At 40.7% G+C, this 16175-nt stretch overlaps 1 protein-coding gene across 4 annotated transcripts; it reads left to right on the top strand.

The window, feature by feature from the left end:
* Positions 1–1086: 1086 nt before the first annotated feature.
* On the top strand, positions 1087–5126 carry smim22 (small integral membrane protein 22). 4 transcript variants are annotated; one of them, XM_035615100.2, is made up of 5 exons: positions 1087–1236; positions 1356–1461; positions 2948–3083; positions 3470–3540; positions 4152–5126. In XM_035615100.2, exons 3-5 carry the CDS (start codon positions 2954–2956, stop codon positions 4197–4199), a joined length of 249 nt encoding a protein of 82 aa, XP_035470993.1. In that variant the 5' UTR covers positions 1087–1236; positions 1356–1461; positions 2948–2953; the 3' UTR covers positions 4200–5126. The 4 variants fall into 4 exon arrangements, with proteins under 4 accessions (XP_035470993.1, XP_035470991.1, XP_035470992.1 ...); XM_035615098.2 differs by having other exon boundaries at positions 1356–1474; positions 2953–3083; XM_035615099.2 differs by having other exon boundaries at positions 1088–1236; positions 2953–3083.
* The last annotated feature ends 11049 nt before the right edge of the window (positions 5127–16175 follow it).

Below are 16175 nucleotides of genomic sequence, written 5' to 3'. Positions count from 1 at the left end.
CGGCGCAGGAGATAGATAAAGTCATCCCCTAAAGTTGATGGTTCGATCCCCGATGTACGGCTGTGTGTGAATGGGTGAATGTGACTTGTACTGTAAAGCACTTTGAGTGGTCAATAAGACTAGAAAAGAACTGTATATATGATTCAGTTAATTTTGATAAGTTAAATGAGGAAAAGTCCAAAACGTTGATACACTTTGTTAGAGACTAAAACACAATCTGCTTTTTGTGCAGCTTATTGTTCCAAATTGTTAAGTTGTAAATCCCATAACATAATGTATAAAATAGACCTAGTGGCTTGTGTCAATTCTGGACCTGCATGAATGTCACTGCTGTTCCACCAGCAAACAGAGGACACAGTCCACCAGCAGGTTACTTTACTGTGTAAAACATTAAGCTAATGTATTATTGATAGATGATGTGAAGAATGTCGCTGTTGTCTTTTCTGGAGGCTAAGTGGATCTGTATGGCTAACAACAAATATGTCAGTGGAACATCAAGCTGATGGACAGTACACATCTGACTGGAACCACCATGACATGTGGCAAATGCTAGTCAAGCAAGGACATTGTGCACTGCCCTGACAGTGACAAACCCCTTTTGTCCTACAAACTAGTTAAACAGCAGTAAACTAAGTCAAATCTGAAAATCAGTGACTAAAACAAGAGTTGGACACCATCAACTCTGTCACCCAAATATACAGCCCCATATTTCATATCATGTCAGGAAATGTCATGTTATCTTAATTATGCCATAGAAGTCCAGATTGTGTGATAGAGTAATTCACAATGTTGACTTTTTACCTCCGCCAAAGGAGTTATGTTTTCGCTCCTGTCATTTTATTTATTGGTTTGTTGGTTGATTGGTTTGTTTGTTTTTGCCAGCTGGATTATGCAAAAACTGAATGAGTTTCCACGAAACTTACTTAAACATAGCAAGATAATTTTCACCAATTTCCCATAGACTCATGGTGAGTAAATCAGTCATATTGGGGGGACTGATTTATCTAAATTGATGCAATTTGGTGCAGCCAAATTTGAGCTTTTATTGAAATGGTCTTCCAGACAATGTAACAGCATCACGTGTCTTCACCAGCAACAAAAACACTAGTGTCTGGTTCCCTGCGCGTCCTGGTCGTCAGTCTCATGAGAGCGCACAGCCGCAGGTAACGTGTAAACACAGGTGCGCCAGCAGACCTTCGTACCCGGAAGCAAAAGACAAACACGACGCACTTAGAGGTAAGCACCTGCTCCTCTGAATAACGTTGTTTTTGTCTTTATGAAGTACACAACAAAGTTTACGTTTATTGTTATTAAAAATGTATGTTTTACCATGTTATCTTTAATACACGTTCGAGTGACGGGAGGCTGGTTCCAGTTGTGTAACGATTCCGCCTGGTTACCAGTCATCACAAGCTGAAGTGTGTTGATTTATCCGGGAAGTAGCCACATACCGAATATACAGTATGTACCCAGAGTAAGAATTTGTTTACATGTGTGTTTCCCTGTGTTGTAGCTGGCAGCTAAAAGAATTTAAGCCCATTACTTTTGTAACTATTAACACATGTATATTTCCTGCTGTGATGTCAAAATATCTGCTCTATATGACTTATTGTTTTTAGCTATGGATAGATGGAAAGCTTTTTATCTTAACCAGATTCATATCAACCCACGCCATTGGTCTGTACAAAGCACAATACCACACAATCCTAATAAAACACACATTTTTCAAACACTAAAAAATCAGCTGTAAAAAAATACTTCAAAATTAATCATGACATAATGAACATAAATGTATTATCTGAATGAACATACATTAATCATCTACACCCATAATTTATCCTTAACAACATGAAACACAGGTATTTACGGTATTTTTCTAACCTCATTATCACTTCAGTTTTCAGGTCATACAGGTCTTACACCAGAAATACTGTTGAAGTGTTGAAACGTTTGTTTCTAGATGAAGAACTTCTTACATTAACATTCATATTAACAAAGAACTTGTTGTCTGCCTCAGACTGTACAAATGAGGTTATGTTCTTTTTTAATCATTCAATCATAATAAGTCATAAAATATTAATAAGTAGTCCTTAAATGATTATATAAAGAGCAATATGAGTTGGATTTTATCTATAATCTCCCCTAAATCGCACAAAGTCTTCAGTCTAAAGTATGAACTCTAAACATGCCATTTTCTTTAGCTGACGATAATGTTTCTGAACGTAACTGCGCAAATTAAGATCTTGGATTTCTAGTGTATTGAATTCCCACAAGGTGGCAGTATTAGCCAGGTAGAGGAGGAAAATAGACAGGCATTATTCAGGACGCCTCAGCAGGAATAGTGTATCTGTTCGACTGTGCCTGGGAAGCATCAGTAAAGTTTGTGTGCAGCGAAAGATCTCTGCCTCAGCGTCTAGCTCTCTCATCGAAGACCCACTGAGACCCAGTGAGGACCTGGCCCACATCTATCTCAGTCCTGATTCTGAATAATTCTTAAAAACCTTAATAAGAAGAAAAGATTCTTAATCATAATTTAGGTTTGTACCAAACACCAACAGGCCATCTATATGTATTAGAGTCAATCAGAGCTGAGTTTCAGGAATATCACACTGTAATTTGTTATGAGAAAAGTCCGGGGATTGTATGCATAGTGTAATCAACACAAATACAATGAAGTGGTAATTCATTTGTTTTAATTTACAATCAACCTTTTTGATAATCACTGGTCTATGTCAAACCAAACCAAAGACAGTTCCCTGAAACATTACTGATCTATTTAATGAACTCTATAATATATTTTGTGAATTACTGTATGGATGTGAATATATTCTTTAAAACTTAATCAAATGCCAACACTCAAGTGTTTCAGTCAAACCCAACACTGCTGCTGTAAGTAATCTCTTGGCCTCAGAAAGTTGTTGAACTGTAACGTGTGTGTGTCTCTGAGATCAGAATGGATCAGAAGTCCCTCCAGCAGGAGTTTGAGGATCAGTTCAATGATGTGGTTTCCAGATTGCAGTCCAAGCAACTCTTCCAGTCTGACTGGGACATTGCTTCGTTCGCAGTCTTCTTCATCTTCATCGGTGAGTGAAAGTGAAGGAAATGCAAAAGAGAATTTTGTTAGAAAACACTTTCACATTTCCTATTCCGCCTTTCAGCCAAACCTCTATGCTCAGCTGATAGTTTTTGTCAAGGATCCATTGTGTCTTGTCCTGGTTTGTGCTCCTTTCAGTGTCTAAGCCTGCAAAGCGAGACGTTTAAGGCAGTAAATGTGTGTTTTTAAAACTTATTAGTGCAGCACACCCTCTGTAGGCCTGCGAGAATTTAGTCGCTATAGACACACATTTGACTGTGGATCAAAATCTCTATGTGCTACACACTGCGCTGACTGCAGATGTAGGAGGGTTTCCACACTGACCACTGATTACTTGTGCTCTGTGCACTCACAGTGTGCGCTGTTTGTTGTCAGGTATGATTTTGCTGCTGGTCATCTTGGTTGTCATCCGCTGCTGCTGCTGTTGCTGCTGTGATGATCATAAGGTAACACACACATCCTGTAAGGTTCTGGCTGACAAAAATCAAAGAAATAACAGGCAAGCTGACCTCTCAGTACAATGACGTCATCTTTTATTTCAGGTTCTTTCATGTTCAGACCAGAGCTCAGAGCAATCAACTTTAAATACATAGGGATGTCAAAAATCTCCCCCTTCAGGCTCAATACTGTGCTATATAAAAAAATAGGGCACATTGACTCCGCAGATGTCAGTAAGGACACAATGACAATGATAAGGGTCGATTTATTGGACACAGACCCAAGAAAATCCACCTGTTGGTATAGTCAGAGACCTGACCCGACAGAGAAGATGGGAAAGAGCTCAGAGAGCCGTTCACACCAGACATCCTATAAGAACATATCTGAGCTGAAGCAGCTCTGTAGGAGGAATGGTCCAAAACTTGAGGCCGGAGTTCTGAACTCCATCGCAATTTGGGGAATCAACAGCATATTTTGGGGCATAATATAGTGTCCAACAGCTAGCGGACTGGAGGAAATATTCGCTGAATTTGACAAAAAAAGTGTATTTAAGCATTAATGTAAGTTTTCTGAGTAGTTTCAAATGAGAGAAAATAATTCCTTTATGTTTCCTCGACAGCCAAGAAGACGGAAGGTTGGCGTAGAGAACATGGCTCTGGAGCCCTGACAGCAGAACTGTATGATCAAGTATTGTGAAGATGACTGATGAAGAGGCAGAGCCTCATATTTCAACTCCTGTGCCAAAGTAATATCACCAGTCTGTAAACAGGTGTGCACATATTGTAGAGTAAATTGTTGTTCACCAGCCCTTTGCAACCCAGTGATGAAAATGTAACTCACTTGATCTTGTTGACTGCCTCTGCTGTGTGGGGTTTATGATGGATACGGCAGAGGAGCTGCAAACTCGCAGTTGTCTGTCATTGTCTCTATAGATGTGAAGACAACTTCCGCTGAATGGTTTAATTTGAAGCTTTTACTTAGTAATAAAAACATAAAAGTTGTAAAAATGTCACCTTTGCTCTATGTTCATGAAGTGGTGTATTCACTTTCATAATGCTATATTCAGTTATGGAGCACAGACACAAGGACATTTAGAGGACAAAGTACACAAAACAGGAGACAGATGTGTTGTTGTGAGAAAAGCAGGAGAGCTTGTGGGTTCAGTCCAGACTGGATTACACAGGTCTTAACTGCTGCAACCCTGATTTCTGTTAGCTCAATCACATTTCAACCACTGTTTATTCTTTAATCCTTCACCACTCATTGGAAAACATGTTGAGGAATTTGTGTCCTCTCTTGAGAAACTGCAAGATGAGCATTCTCATGCACTATGCAAGGTCATCTAATCTATGGCAAGTCAAGGCAGTTGGTGGGTAACTGAAGGCTGTCTCGGCGTGTCATAGTCACGGAATTTGTGCAAGACACAGTGGTGAATACAGTGATACTATGGAGATAGCTATTCTGCTAAATACACCTACAGAGACCGGAGATAGGCAGACTATCTTGGGACGCCATACACTGTGAACATGTTGATCTGTGGAGGGAACCGGAAGTCTCCTCAATATTGAGCTCTTAAATAAATCTGCGTAAGTCATTCACGGTTTCCGTCTTCCTGACTCAGCATTCCACTCCATCAATTATTCCATTTCAACTGGCATCACTTGAACAGGATTACTATACAACAAGATGGGTAAGTGCAAATTTTAAGTTTATTCTTTATTGCCTTGCTTAGTCTGTGTTTGACAAATCATTTATAACCTTTGAGAAAAAAATGGCTAAAGTTAAAGCAAGTCTGAATTGGCCTGTGACAATTAAATTAAGATGCATAAACTAAGTTAGTTAAAGGAGTAGGAAATAAAAGATAAGTTTGACCTGAAGTACGACATTTGGTTGTTGGTGGTTGGTGGTTGTTTAACCACATTGGGTTGAACATGTTTTTAAATTGTGATGTTGGTAGGCTCTGGCGATGTGGTATAGAGGATGACTGCAAATATATGTATCCGAGTGTGGTTTAGTTTTCAGGTTCATATTATGGTGTCCTCAGCGTAGACTGATACCCACTCTGTGAGGCTGCATCTTGGGTTGACGTCCTGGGGGTATCTGAAATAGGTTACCTTCGTGCAGCCAATAAGCACTGTGGTGTGGCTTCGCCCGGTGGAAAATGTTGGGCTGTTTTTTTTCAGTTTACTTCATTCTTTTTGTTAAGATCCCAACAGAGGCCCCTTGCACTGATGTGTTTCATGACCTCAGCTTTGCCAGCAGCGCTCATACACATCCGCCCATGGAGTAAAACCTACGTGTCCAGTTTTTGTTGAAAGAGCTACCACAGAGAATTTTTTAGGGAAATTCGTTAGTGTTAAAAGTGGAGACCTTTTGATGCAGCAGCACTATTTACTATGGAGAAATTTATGTTGTTTGTGATGTGGGATCATGTTGTTTGTCATAAATGTGCATGCAGTGAACGTGTACGTATGAGAAATCCGTCTATAGAAGTGATTAATGGTAAAACGCAAAGAAACACACACAGATAAGAAGCAGAACTTGAGAATGATTCAAATGCAAAGCAAACGACTCAAAAAGAGTCACAGTTTTCCATTTTTTTTAACAGAGTTCTGAAGAATCTAAACAATAAAAAAATATATAGTGGAGTTTTTAAATATAAAGCAGCCAGAAATTAAGAAACACACTTCTTTTCAAACCACACTTTCTTTTCCAGCCTTATGAAGGGAAAATATTTAAAGTAAATAACCACAGCTGTTCAAAATGTTCTGTAAATGTAAAACCACATTGTGGCAACCTACAAAATACATTTGAAAAAATAAAAGTCAGAATCAGAGTTTGATAAATTAAAAGTGACCATTTTAAGTAGATAAACAAACACATAATAATAACAGAAGCCTAAAAGGAAATAGATCTTTTTCAACTGACAAACGCTCTGCAATGAAAATAAATTTAGTAATTAAAAGTTTAATGCTACATACTTTGTAAAATAGTTATAATGATAATGATGAAACAGTAAGAGCAATAGCTCTCTACATTCAAAATGGAGATCCCAATAGTTCTGAACAGAGAAAGTAACATGAACGTTATATTAAGTTTTGTGGATACTTGATGTGATTTCATTAAGAAAAGTCTTAAAACAGTTAATCAGTTTCCATCCATCCATCGTCTACCGCTTAATCCACTTAAGGGTAGCGGGGGGTCTCGAGCCAATCCCAGCTAACAGAGGCGGGGTACACCCTGGACAGGTCACCAGCCTATCGCAGGGCCACATACTGGGACACACAACCATTCACTCTCTCATTCACACCTACGGTCAATTTAGAGTCTCCAATTAACCTAACCCCATTCTGCATGTCTTTGGACTGTGGGAGGAAGCCAGAGAACCCGGAGAGAACCCACGCATACACGGGGAGAACATGCAAACTCCACACAGAAAGGGCATGGTTGGTTTGAACTGGTATTCAAACCCAGAGACCTAACATTACTATTGAAGTTTTATACTATTGAAAATTAATTTCCATTTAACCTTTCCTGATAACAGAGATTAAAGTATAAAAGAGATTACATTGTTAAAATCTGTTGATGACAGTATTCAGGACGTTGTCTGGCATAGACATGACTTTCATCTTTGTGATCATCCATTCAGCAAACAGCCAATATTTCACACATGAGCTCATGTGGAGTCTCAACGTGGCCGTTTTTTTTTTAAACATTGCAGTTAATCTTTTTGAAAAGTAAAATATTTTGTTGATAGCACAAATACTACACAGTCTTTGACCTGAGTTCATTTTATCTATCCCATTGAGAGACAGCCAGCATTTGTTTGGTTTTACATACAGAAAAGGAGAGAAATGACTGGACTAGAATCCAAAGACAATTGGAGGCCTTTTTCGGGGTTGTGTGGCAGCGGTGATAAGTGAAGTCAACATGGAGAGAGGTATGCAGTGCCCCTACAGAGAACAAAGGTCAACAACAGAGAGTCGAAAGAACAAGAGACACTGGACTGTTTTTAAGAACAAGAGACACTGGAATATGCATCTAAAAGACTGTTTGAAGCTATGGCAAGCCCTCACCTCAGCACCTCTAAAATATCATCAGTTTCCAACTGCATGAGAAGCTTGTGTCACATTATCACCTCATTGCATATGACTCGTACTGGTTTCCACCTGTGGTCTTGGCATGGCGAGCTGTCTCAGATCTGTAGCCGCTGTTGCTACCATAAATGTTAAATTCTCGTTGTCACGACTGTTGTCTATGTTGTTTATGTTGTTTATACAGGGCTGCACATCTTGAACATGATGCAGCAAGGAGATCTGGCTATGAGGCTTTCATATTGTCAAACCCTCACATTTCTTTAAAGAGATTTAAAGCAGATACTGATTCAAAATTCTGATCTGATAATGTAAGTTGATGGATTTAAAGATAACGAACACCTGGATGAGCTGTAGTGAGTGATTGGGAATTATGGAGGCAATTCAATGTCTAAAGTACGGTGGCCCTGATACGGTGGCCCTGAAGTGCAAAACAACAGCAACTCCCACAGCACGACAGCAACTCACACACCAGGACAGCAACCCACACAACATGACAGCAAATCGCCACAACACAATAGCAACTCACACAACACAACAGCGATCACACAAGACAGCAGCAAATCACACAACACAACAGCATTGGTGAGACTGAAACGGAATGGGTAGGTACATATCGGATACTGCCCCTCTTCCTGATTGGTCGCACTGTCTGTCCTTTACAATGCTTAAGTTAATGTTCTTGTTATAATTCGAGTGATTACGCAGTGAGGCCAATACATATTGCAGCTCCTATCTTTATATCTTTCTCTTTACACAGTATCATTCCCCTTTACTGCCGATGGAGAAATTGTTTGTTGTGTTTGAAAGTTTCATGGACACAGAAGAGAGGCTACGATAGATGGGCCGACGACGAGTTGCAGGCTCTGCTGAGCATTTTCGCTAGGGGTGCAACAGATAGCAAAACTCATGGTTTGGATCCACGGCTTTTGAGTGACGGAACAAAAACAAAAAGAGACAAATATAATGTTGCTTTCCATCAATCGGTGTACAGTGTATGGCGGTAAGGCTAAATCTGCTAATACAATTGATGAAATATGTTGTACTACTACATGTAGCTAACGTTAGTCATATTTAGTAGTGTAAATTGGCTTTCCAAGTCTTTTGCATAACAGTGGATAAGAATGACAAAGTTTAACTTGTCAAATCTCCTCAACTAGAGAGGGCATTTCATTTGTGCCCTGGGGAGGAAAAGCATGATTACATTTTGCTATTTGTGTAACTGTCAACTACATTGTGTAATCAAAAGTCATTTGTGGACACCTTAACATCATTCAACATCATTCACATCAATAGCCTTGTAGTTTCATTGTAGGCAAATTGCTGTTTGACCAAAGTTAGCAGCATTTGAAGTGTGGATAGTTCTGTGAGAGGGTTAGAAGTAGTGGAGACAGACTGCTTGTTTTTTGTCTTGCTCATTTCATCCAGTGTTGCTTTTAATTAGGGTTAAAATAAAATAACTAAGAATGACAGTCTAAAAAGTCAGCAGTAATCATCCACTTCATTATCTCTAACACACTAACCTATCTTTCATTTGCTGTGCAAGAACAAGAAGAGTTTGAGGCAGGCCTTGATAGGCAAGTGATGAAAATTTCCATTATTGGTGACATGTCCACTCCAGGATCTGACCACAAGACAACAGCCATCGTGGTCGAGGGAACCAAAATCATGGAGGGAAAGGATATACCACGCTGTTATCTCCACGGAGAGTCAGGTTTTGAGGGGTTCACAATTGTTTAAAATGTATTTATGTGTTCCAAAATCTTGTATACTACCCTTACAACTGCCCTAGTCCTTTACACCACACCAGCATGTAATACTCAGAGGTATTCTGATGAATAAGCAAACATCCGTAGCAGGACCTTGAAAGATTGGTGGCCATTGAAAGTTGATATTTACTGAGCATCATCTTGAAACTTTGTGACTGTTTTAGAAAATTATTTTTAAAACTGGAGTTTAGAGCATTTAAAGATTTGACGTTTGCCATTTTGGTTTAAAAAATGTAAAGGCCTATAACTTTGCTGTGATGGCATAATTGATTTGTTGTGACATAATAGCATGATTAAGTAAGGCAATATGACAATTTTTTATATTCAATTTGTGGGGCCATTTAAATTTGTGTTGTTGTTTTAGTTATTTTTTCAAGATTTAAATATCATGTGTTCAAATACACAAATATTACTGCAGCTCAAAATAAAAAAGCTAATTTCCTAATAATTTTGTTCTTGAACTAAATATTTTCATAAAGCTGCTACATGAATTATAATCATAATAATCATAATAATCATAATAATATAATAATAGACTACCTGCTCAGGAGACTCAGACTTCTTTGACACTGTGGTGGCATTTCTATGGAGTGGTCTGATAGAGCAGCAGCATCTCATCTGCTGACAGGAAGAGACTTGACAAACTGATCAAGAAGGCCTGCTCTCTCCAGGATTTATTTTTCACAACTTCAAAACATTTTTTCCTTACAAAAACGGGGAAGTGCGGCGCACACTGGTCTCACTCTCGCTCGCTGCTGTGGACCTATGTCGCATATGCCAAGAACCGGCCCTGCCCCCCATGTTGCCTTGGCCTTGCACAATAACCCCATCATGTAGGTCTGACAACTTCTTTCGGATGGTGAGGCAAGGTGTTGGTTCCAAAAATCGAAGGTGTTTGTGTCTCGGGTCAAGCACAACAGCCCATGGAAGTGAAGATCCCATTCATATTCTGAATCAACATTTTGATTATTAGCCATAATGTCATAGCCATCCAAGGTAGACTTACCACAAGCTATGAGGTTGTGAAACAATGGTATATGCAACCATAGAAGCCACAAGAACGTATGATATCAACCTCGTTTTTAGAAAAAGATGTTTTATTTGCGATATCATTGAGCAGTACTACACTACCCACATTCCTAAAGTGTAACATCTACGTCTCTGATTGGTTGGAAGGCGTTGTTAAGACATTGTCAATGGTTTATGGGATGAGTAGTTCCTTCACTCAATGTAATTATGTGGACAGTCTTGTACCTTTGCCTTTTTATTATTATTTTTATTATTACGATTATTATTATTATAACATCACCAATTTGAAGACCTAAACATGCTTGAAAAGTCGTAAAAAATTGCACATGCATCGGAAATGGTGAAAATGCTTATATTTTAGGGGTCTCGGCCATGGGCATGCCAAAATTACTCGATAGTGCTCCTCATCACATATTCCCCAGCTTTAATTTAATTATTACCCTCTAAATTCTTTTGTCCCAGTCAGGATTCTGTAGAATGATGACTCTGGTTTTCCAGTGATCTGATTGGTCAGTATTGACTGGCTTTGATGTCTTATCTTGAAATGAACCTGCTCTGGAGCAGGTTAGCCGTTCAGCATAAGTATCCTGATGATTTACCCCGGTAAGGAGAGAAGCAGCTTGGTAGGACGGAAAACCCAGAGTTAAATCTAAAGTTACCTAGATAACCGCAAATCCTTCTTCATAGTACAGGCCTCTGAAGAGGAAATCACTGCCCAGCCGCAGGTAGCGTATAAACAGGTGCGCCAGCAGGTAGACCTGCATACCCGGAAGCAAAAAGACAAACAAGCGACATAGCTTAAAGGGGTAGTTAGTGATTTTTTGGGGGTCAAATTCTGCTCAACCCTGGCTCTTCAAATTGACAGCCAAAGAATGGTGTTAACCACTCACTCCCCGACTGTCTCCCATACTGGAGCTCAGGTTTGATCCCCGACCAGTGCAGTAGATCAACAACAAACAATCTTTCTCCAAAATCGCTTACTGCCCCTTTAAAGGTAAGCACCTTCTCTTCTGAATAACAATAAAATAACATGCTGTGTACTTTATAAACAACGACATTTACATTTATTGTTAATAAAAATGTATGTTTTCACATGTTATCTTTAAAAAATGTCTGAGTGAATTCCAGTTCTATTTCATCCTTACTGACCGCCAGAGGCAGTGCTTAACACTTGATATCTTAATCTTGCGCATGCGCAGGTCGAGTATTAATATGAACAAAGTCACGTGACCTCGGATGACCCTCCTGACTGTGGGAAAAATCAAACCTGTTTACCCCCCTGTTGCAGCTGGGGGGGTTCTACTCGACTCATTTTCTGGTCAAGAAAAGTTGCGGCGGACTTCGGGCAGTCCTCGATCTAAGGGTACTCAAGAAGTTTTTAAAAATCTTGCCGTTTCACATGTAGAGCACGGAAGAGGTCCTTCATCCTGTTGCAAGGGGAGACTGGTTCATTTATTTTCATGTTCACATTGTGCCTCACCACAGGCAGTTTCTTTGTTTTGCCTTCCAAGGCTGTCATTTTCAGTTCAGGGTGCTCCCATTTTGACTTTCCCTCTCCTTACGTGTATTCACCAGATGCGTCGCAGCACTCCTCCCGCCCCCGCAGTCGCAGGGCATGAAGATTCTGCCATACCTACACGACTGGTTTATTTGTGCACCATCCTGGCTTCAGGTCGCCCAGATCACGGCTTGCCTTCTCTATCACATGGGCCGGTTAGGTCTCAAAGTGTACTAGGACCTTCATCGGTGTGGCTCTGGACAGTCACTATGAGGGCCTGTCCTTCGCTTCGGCACGTGATCGATATCCTAGGGCTGGGCAATATGGACCAAAAATCATATCTCGATATTTTGACGGTACTCAATATATATCTCAATATTTTTCCGGAAAAGAAATAACAAAAAACAAAGTCAGTTCCAAGTCAAATCAACATGTGCCAAATGTCACACAGCCACCTTAATAACCAGCTGCACAATATCAATATGTACTGTACATTAAATTGACACAGAAATAAACTACTGGCTTGTTAAATAACAATACATAATATTAAATAAAATGTTCCTTAAATAAAATAAATAAAAAATGCTCCTTTCCTGCATAACAGAATACACAGCAGTGTTTCCCCTAGGATGGAGTTGTAGAAGTCGGTACTCTTATCGATGCTGCCGGTACATTAACAGTACTCTTATCGGTTCTTGTTTCCTTTTTAGGAAAGAAAATTAAACAAAACAAAAAAAATCAGTCATCCTCCCACTACAGCTGTTGTTTCTGACTGGGACCAGCAGAAGTAGAGTTAACTTTCACTTTCACTTTTCAGACATCACTCTTGTTCCTGCCTTTACATTCTAAATATTTGTTACTGTTGTGGCAATGAGCGTTGTCTCCATTGATTTTGGTGAAGTATGACTAGACGTCCACTTTCTGCCATCGTCACACGGAGCAGATGAGTGTCTGTCTGTGCTGCGTGTGTTGTGCTGTGAGGGCTGGTCAGAGAGGAAGAGAGGCAGGGCCAAGGTGAAGTTGTGTGAGGGACAGACAGGGAGAGGAGAAATAGGCAAACTGGCTGCTCCACGAAAGAAACTTTATTACATTATTTTAACGCAACATAAATCTCAATATACACGATATTGTCTTATCCTATATCCTGTTGGAAAATATATATTAATATATATATATTAATATATCAATATATATTAAAAACTCGATATATTGCCCATCTCGAAGATATCCTCCACCTTCTTCTCTATTTCCGAAGGGGCAGGTCGTTGCCCTTTCAGTAAATACTATCTATGCATTTCTTTTACTGCACTGTAATGTTTATCACCTGTCTTATTCTACTTTAACATGTTTTTATTTCTTCTTTTTAAATGTGATTTTTATGTTTTTCTTCCTAATGGTTTTAATGTTTTATGTACAGCACTTTGAATTGCCTTGTTGTTGAAATGTGCTATATAAATAAACTTGCCTTGCCTTGCCTTGCCTTGCCTACAGCCAGTTTATTTGCCTCTTGTGCAAATTGACAGCTGCCTCATTACCTTGGGTTGGCTGTCACTGCGCCCCCTGCCGAGGTGGCTGAACAGCTTCAACATGGATGCCAAGTTGCACAGACACAAAAGGCTTGAGGTGTCACAACAGTGCCTCCTTGCTCTATTGCCATGGAGGAGGAGGTCGTACCTGACAAGAGGTGTGCCCATTTGCTCCGCTCTGTTTCATTGTGAAACCGTCACAACGGATGCCTCCCTCTCGGGATGAGGTGCAGTGTGGCAAAATAGGACAGTTTGGGGGCATTGGTCTGCTCAGGACTACACAGAGCCTGTCACTGTGCTGTAGCCACGGGCCGTGCCGTGCATCTAGCACTCAAGGACTTCCATGACATACTTGAGAGAATGTGCTTGTCCGGTCAGACAACACCTCGGCTGTATTCCATTTAAATCATCAGGGGGGCACCAAATCCGGAGGGTTACAGTGGGTGTCCCAGGCCGTCCAGATGTGGGCTGCCCCCCGCCTTACCAGTCTATGGGTGATGTATCTACTGGGAGAACGCCAATATCAAGATGGCGCCTGTGTTGCCCTGCCTCATCTGTCTTGCTTGCTCAGCATACTGTTTGCTACTGCTCTCTTTCTCTGTGTTTGTTGCTCGGATGTCTCTGCTCTACTTGTTTATGATCGCCAAGCTCTACTCAACATCCGAGCTTCTGGGCACCTTTTGGGAGGACGGTCAGCAACCCCTCCTCCCGTGCTTTCAGATGTTCTTGCATGCCTACACTGCCTTCCCTGCGTCCTATGTCGGAGGAAGCGCTCCAGAAGACGGGGAAAGTGGGGTGGTGTGCAAGTGAGACTTAAGGCCTACCTGCTGACTTCCTCCTCTGTGTCAAATCCTCGCCTCTTCTCTGATGATACTTTTTTCCTGCTGTCCGACGATGGCATGCTGAGAGAAAGTGGAGGAAGGACAAACTCCACGTCCCTTTAGACATTTTAAAGGTCTGTTGATCAGACTATCAGAGAGCTGTTAAAGCTCCTTAAATGAAGTATGTATCTAACCTTGTCCTAAATGACAGCCCAAGCCCCAAGTTCTTTTTAATATTTTTAATTGTCTTGTAAATCCCGGTGAGGTTTCTCCCATTCTACCATCACCAACACTGTGAAAACTTTCTTAAATTTTTTATTGATACAATTTCTGGTCAGCTGCTTACACCACTGCCACAGACCTTATTGTTTCTCCCTTGCACCCTGCTGTCTTTGACCAGTTTGAGCCTATATCACTCTCATCACTGTCAGATGTACAAACCGCCCTTCAGATAGTATTCCTTTCGCGTTTTCTCAAAGAGGTTTTGGAAAATGTTGGTTCACGTGTTCTTGTATTGATAAACAAATATATAAATCATAGTGACTGTCCAGAGCCATACCGATGAAGGTCCGAGTTCACTTTGAGACCCACTTCTCTCTCACGGCCCACGTGAGGGAGAAGGCAAGCCATGTCCTGGGTGGCCTGATGGCAGGATGGCGCACAAATCAACCAATCGTGTAGGTATGGCAGAATCTTCATGCCAATGCAACTGCAGGGGCAAGAGGACTGCTGCGACCCATTTGGTCAATACACGTGGGGAGAGGGAGAGTCAGAGTCCAAATGGACCCATTTCCAAGCTACCGTTTCTGTCAGAGAAAGTAGTTTATGTTCAGCTGCAGGCATTTTTAACTAACCATGGCATCTATGAGAAGTTTCAATCTGCTCTAACCACGCCATAGTACCGAAACGGCTCTTTAGAGTCTTTAATGATTTTATTTCAGCTGTTGATGCTGGCAACTCGGCTGTCATTGTGCTCCTAGACCTGACAGCTGCCTTCGACACTGTGGATCACAGGACCCTTTTTTCTTGGTTAGAACGATGTGAAAGCATCACAGGTACTGCCCTTAAATGGTTTCAGTATTACCTGTCTGATCTGAGTTTTTCGGATCACTTAGGGTAATTCTCCTCAACCTTGGCCCCTCTCACTTGCAGGTTGCCTCAAGGCTCCATTTTGGGACCTATCTTGTTTTTATTGTACTTGCTGCCCTTGGGATCAACCTTTGCAAAACACAACATTTCTTTCCACTGTCACGGGCCGCAGAAAGCAGGACCCAAATGCAGATGTGGGGAAAAGGGATATTTAATAAGAAAATGAAAAGTCAAAAATCCAAACAAGTGTGTCCACAACAAGTAGCAAAAGGTAAAACTGAAACACTGGAGCCAGGAGTAAAATCACAGGGACAGACTCGGGTAAAACAACAGAAATAGACCGGGGAAAAATAGCAGGAACCGACCCGGGAAAACAACAGATGATTCAACAAAGACAAAGGGAAGCACAGAGACTAAATAGACACACGGAGGGCAGGGCAAATAGAACACAGGTGAGACACATTAGGAACAGGTGCAGAAGATCACAGGGGGAGGAGACACAGGAAAGCAAGACACCAGAAACTAGACACAGGAAAGGAAGTGAAGCAACAAAAGTAAAAGGACTAAAGGATAAAACAGGAAACAACAAGATAAACATCTCAAACCCACAGTCCATGATGAAAACAAAAAGACTTAAAGAGTCAACAAAAGTCATGGGGGTAGAATCATGACATCTACTGTTTTGCAGATGATGTGCAGATCTATCTCCCTCTAAAGTCCAAGAGTAAGGATACAATGCAGCTAGTGCTGGAATGCTTAAAAGATGTCAAAAATTGGATGGACAAAAATTTTCTCAATCTCAATGAAAGTAAAACCG

Source organism: Scophthalmus maximus, chromosome 17, assembly GCF_022379125.1.
Source record: "Scophthalmus maximus strain ysfricsl-2021 chromosome 17, ASM2237912v1, whole genome shotgun sequence".
Classification (NCBI taxonomy): domain Eukaryota; kingdom Metazoa; phylum Chordata; class Actinopteri; order Pleuronectiformes; family Scophthalmidae; genus Scophthalmus; species Scophthalmus maximus.
The sequence above is the reverse complement of the archived record's forward strand: the minus strand, read 5'-3'. Positions and strand labels throughout refer to the sequence as shown.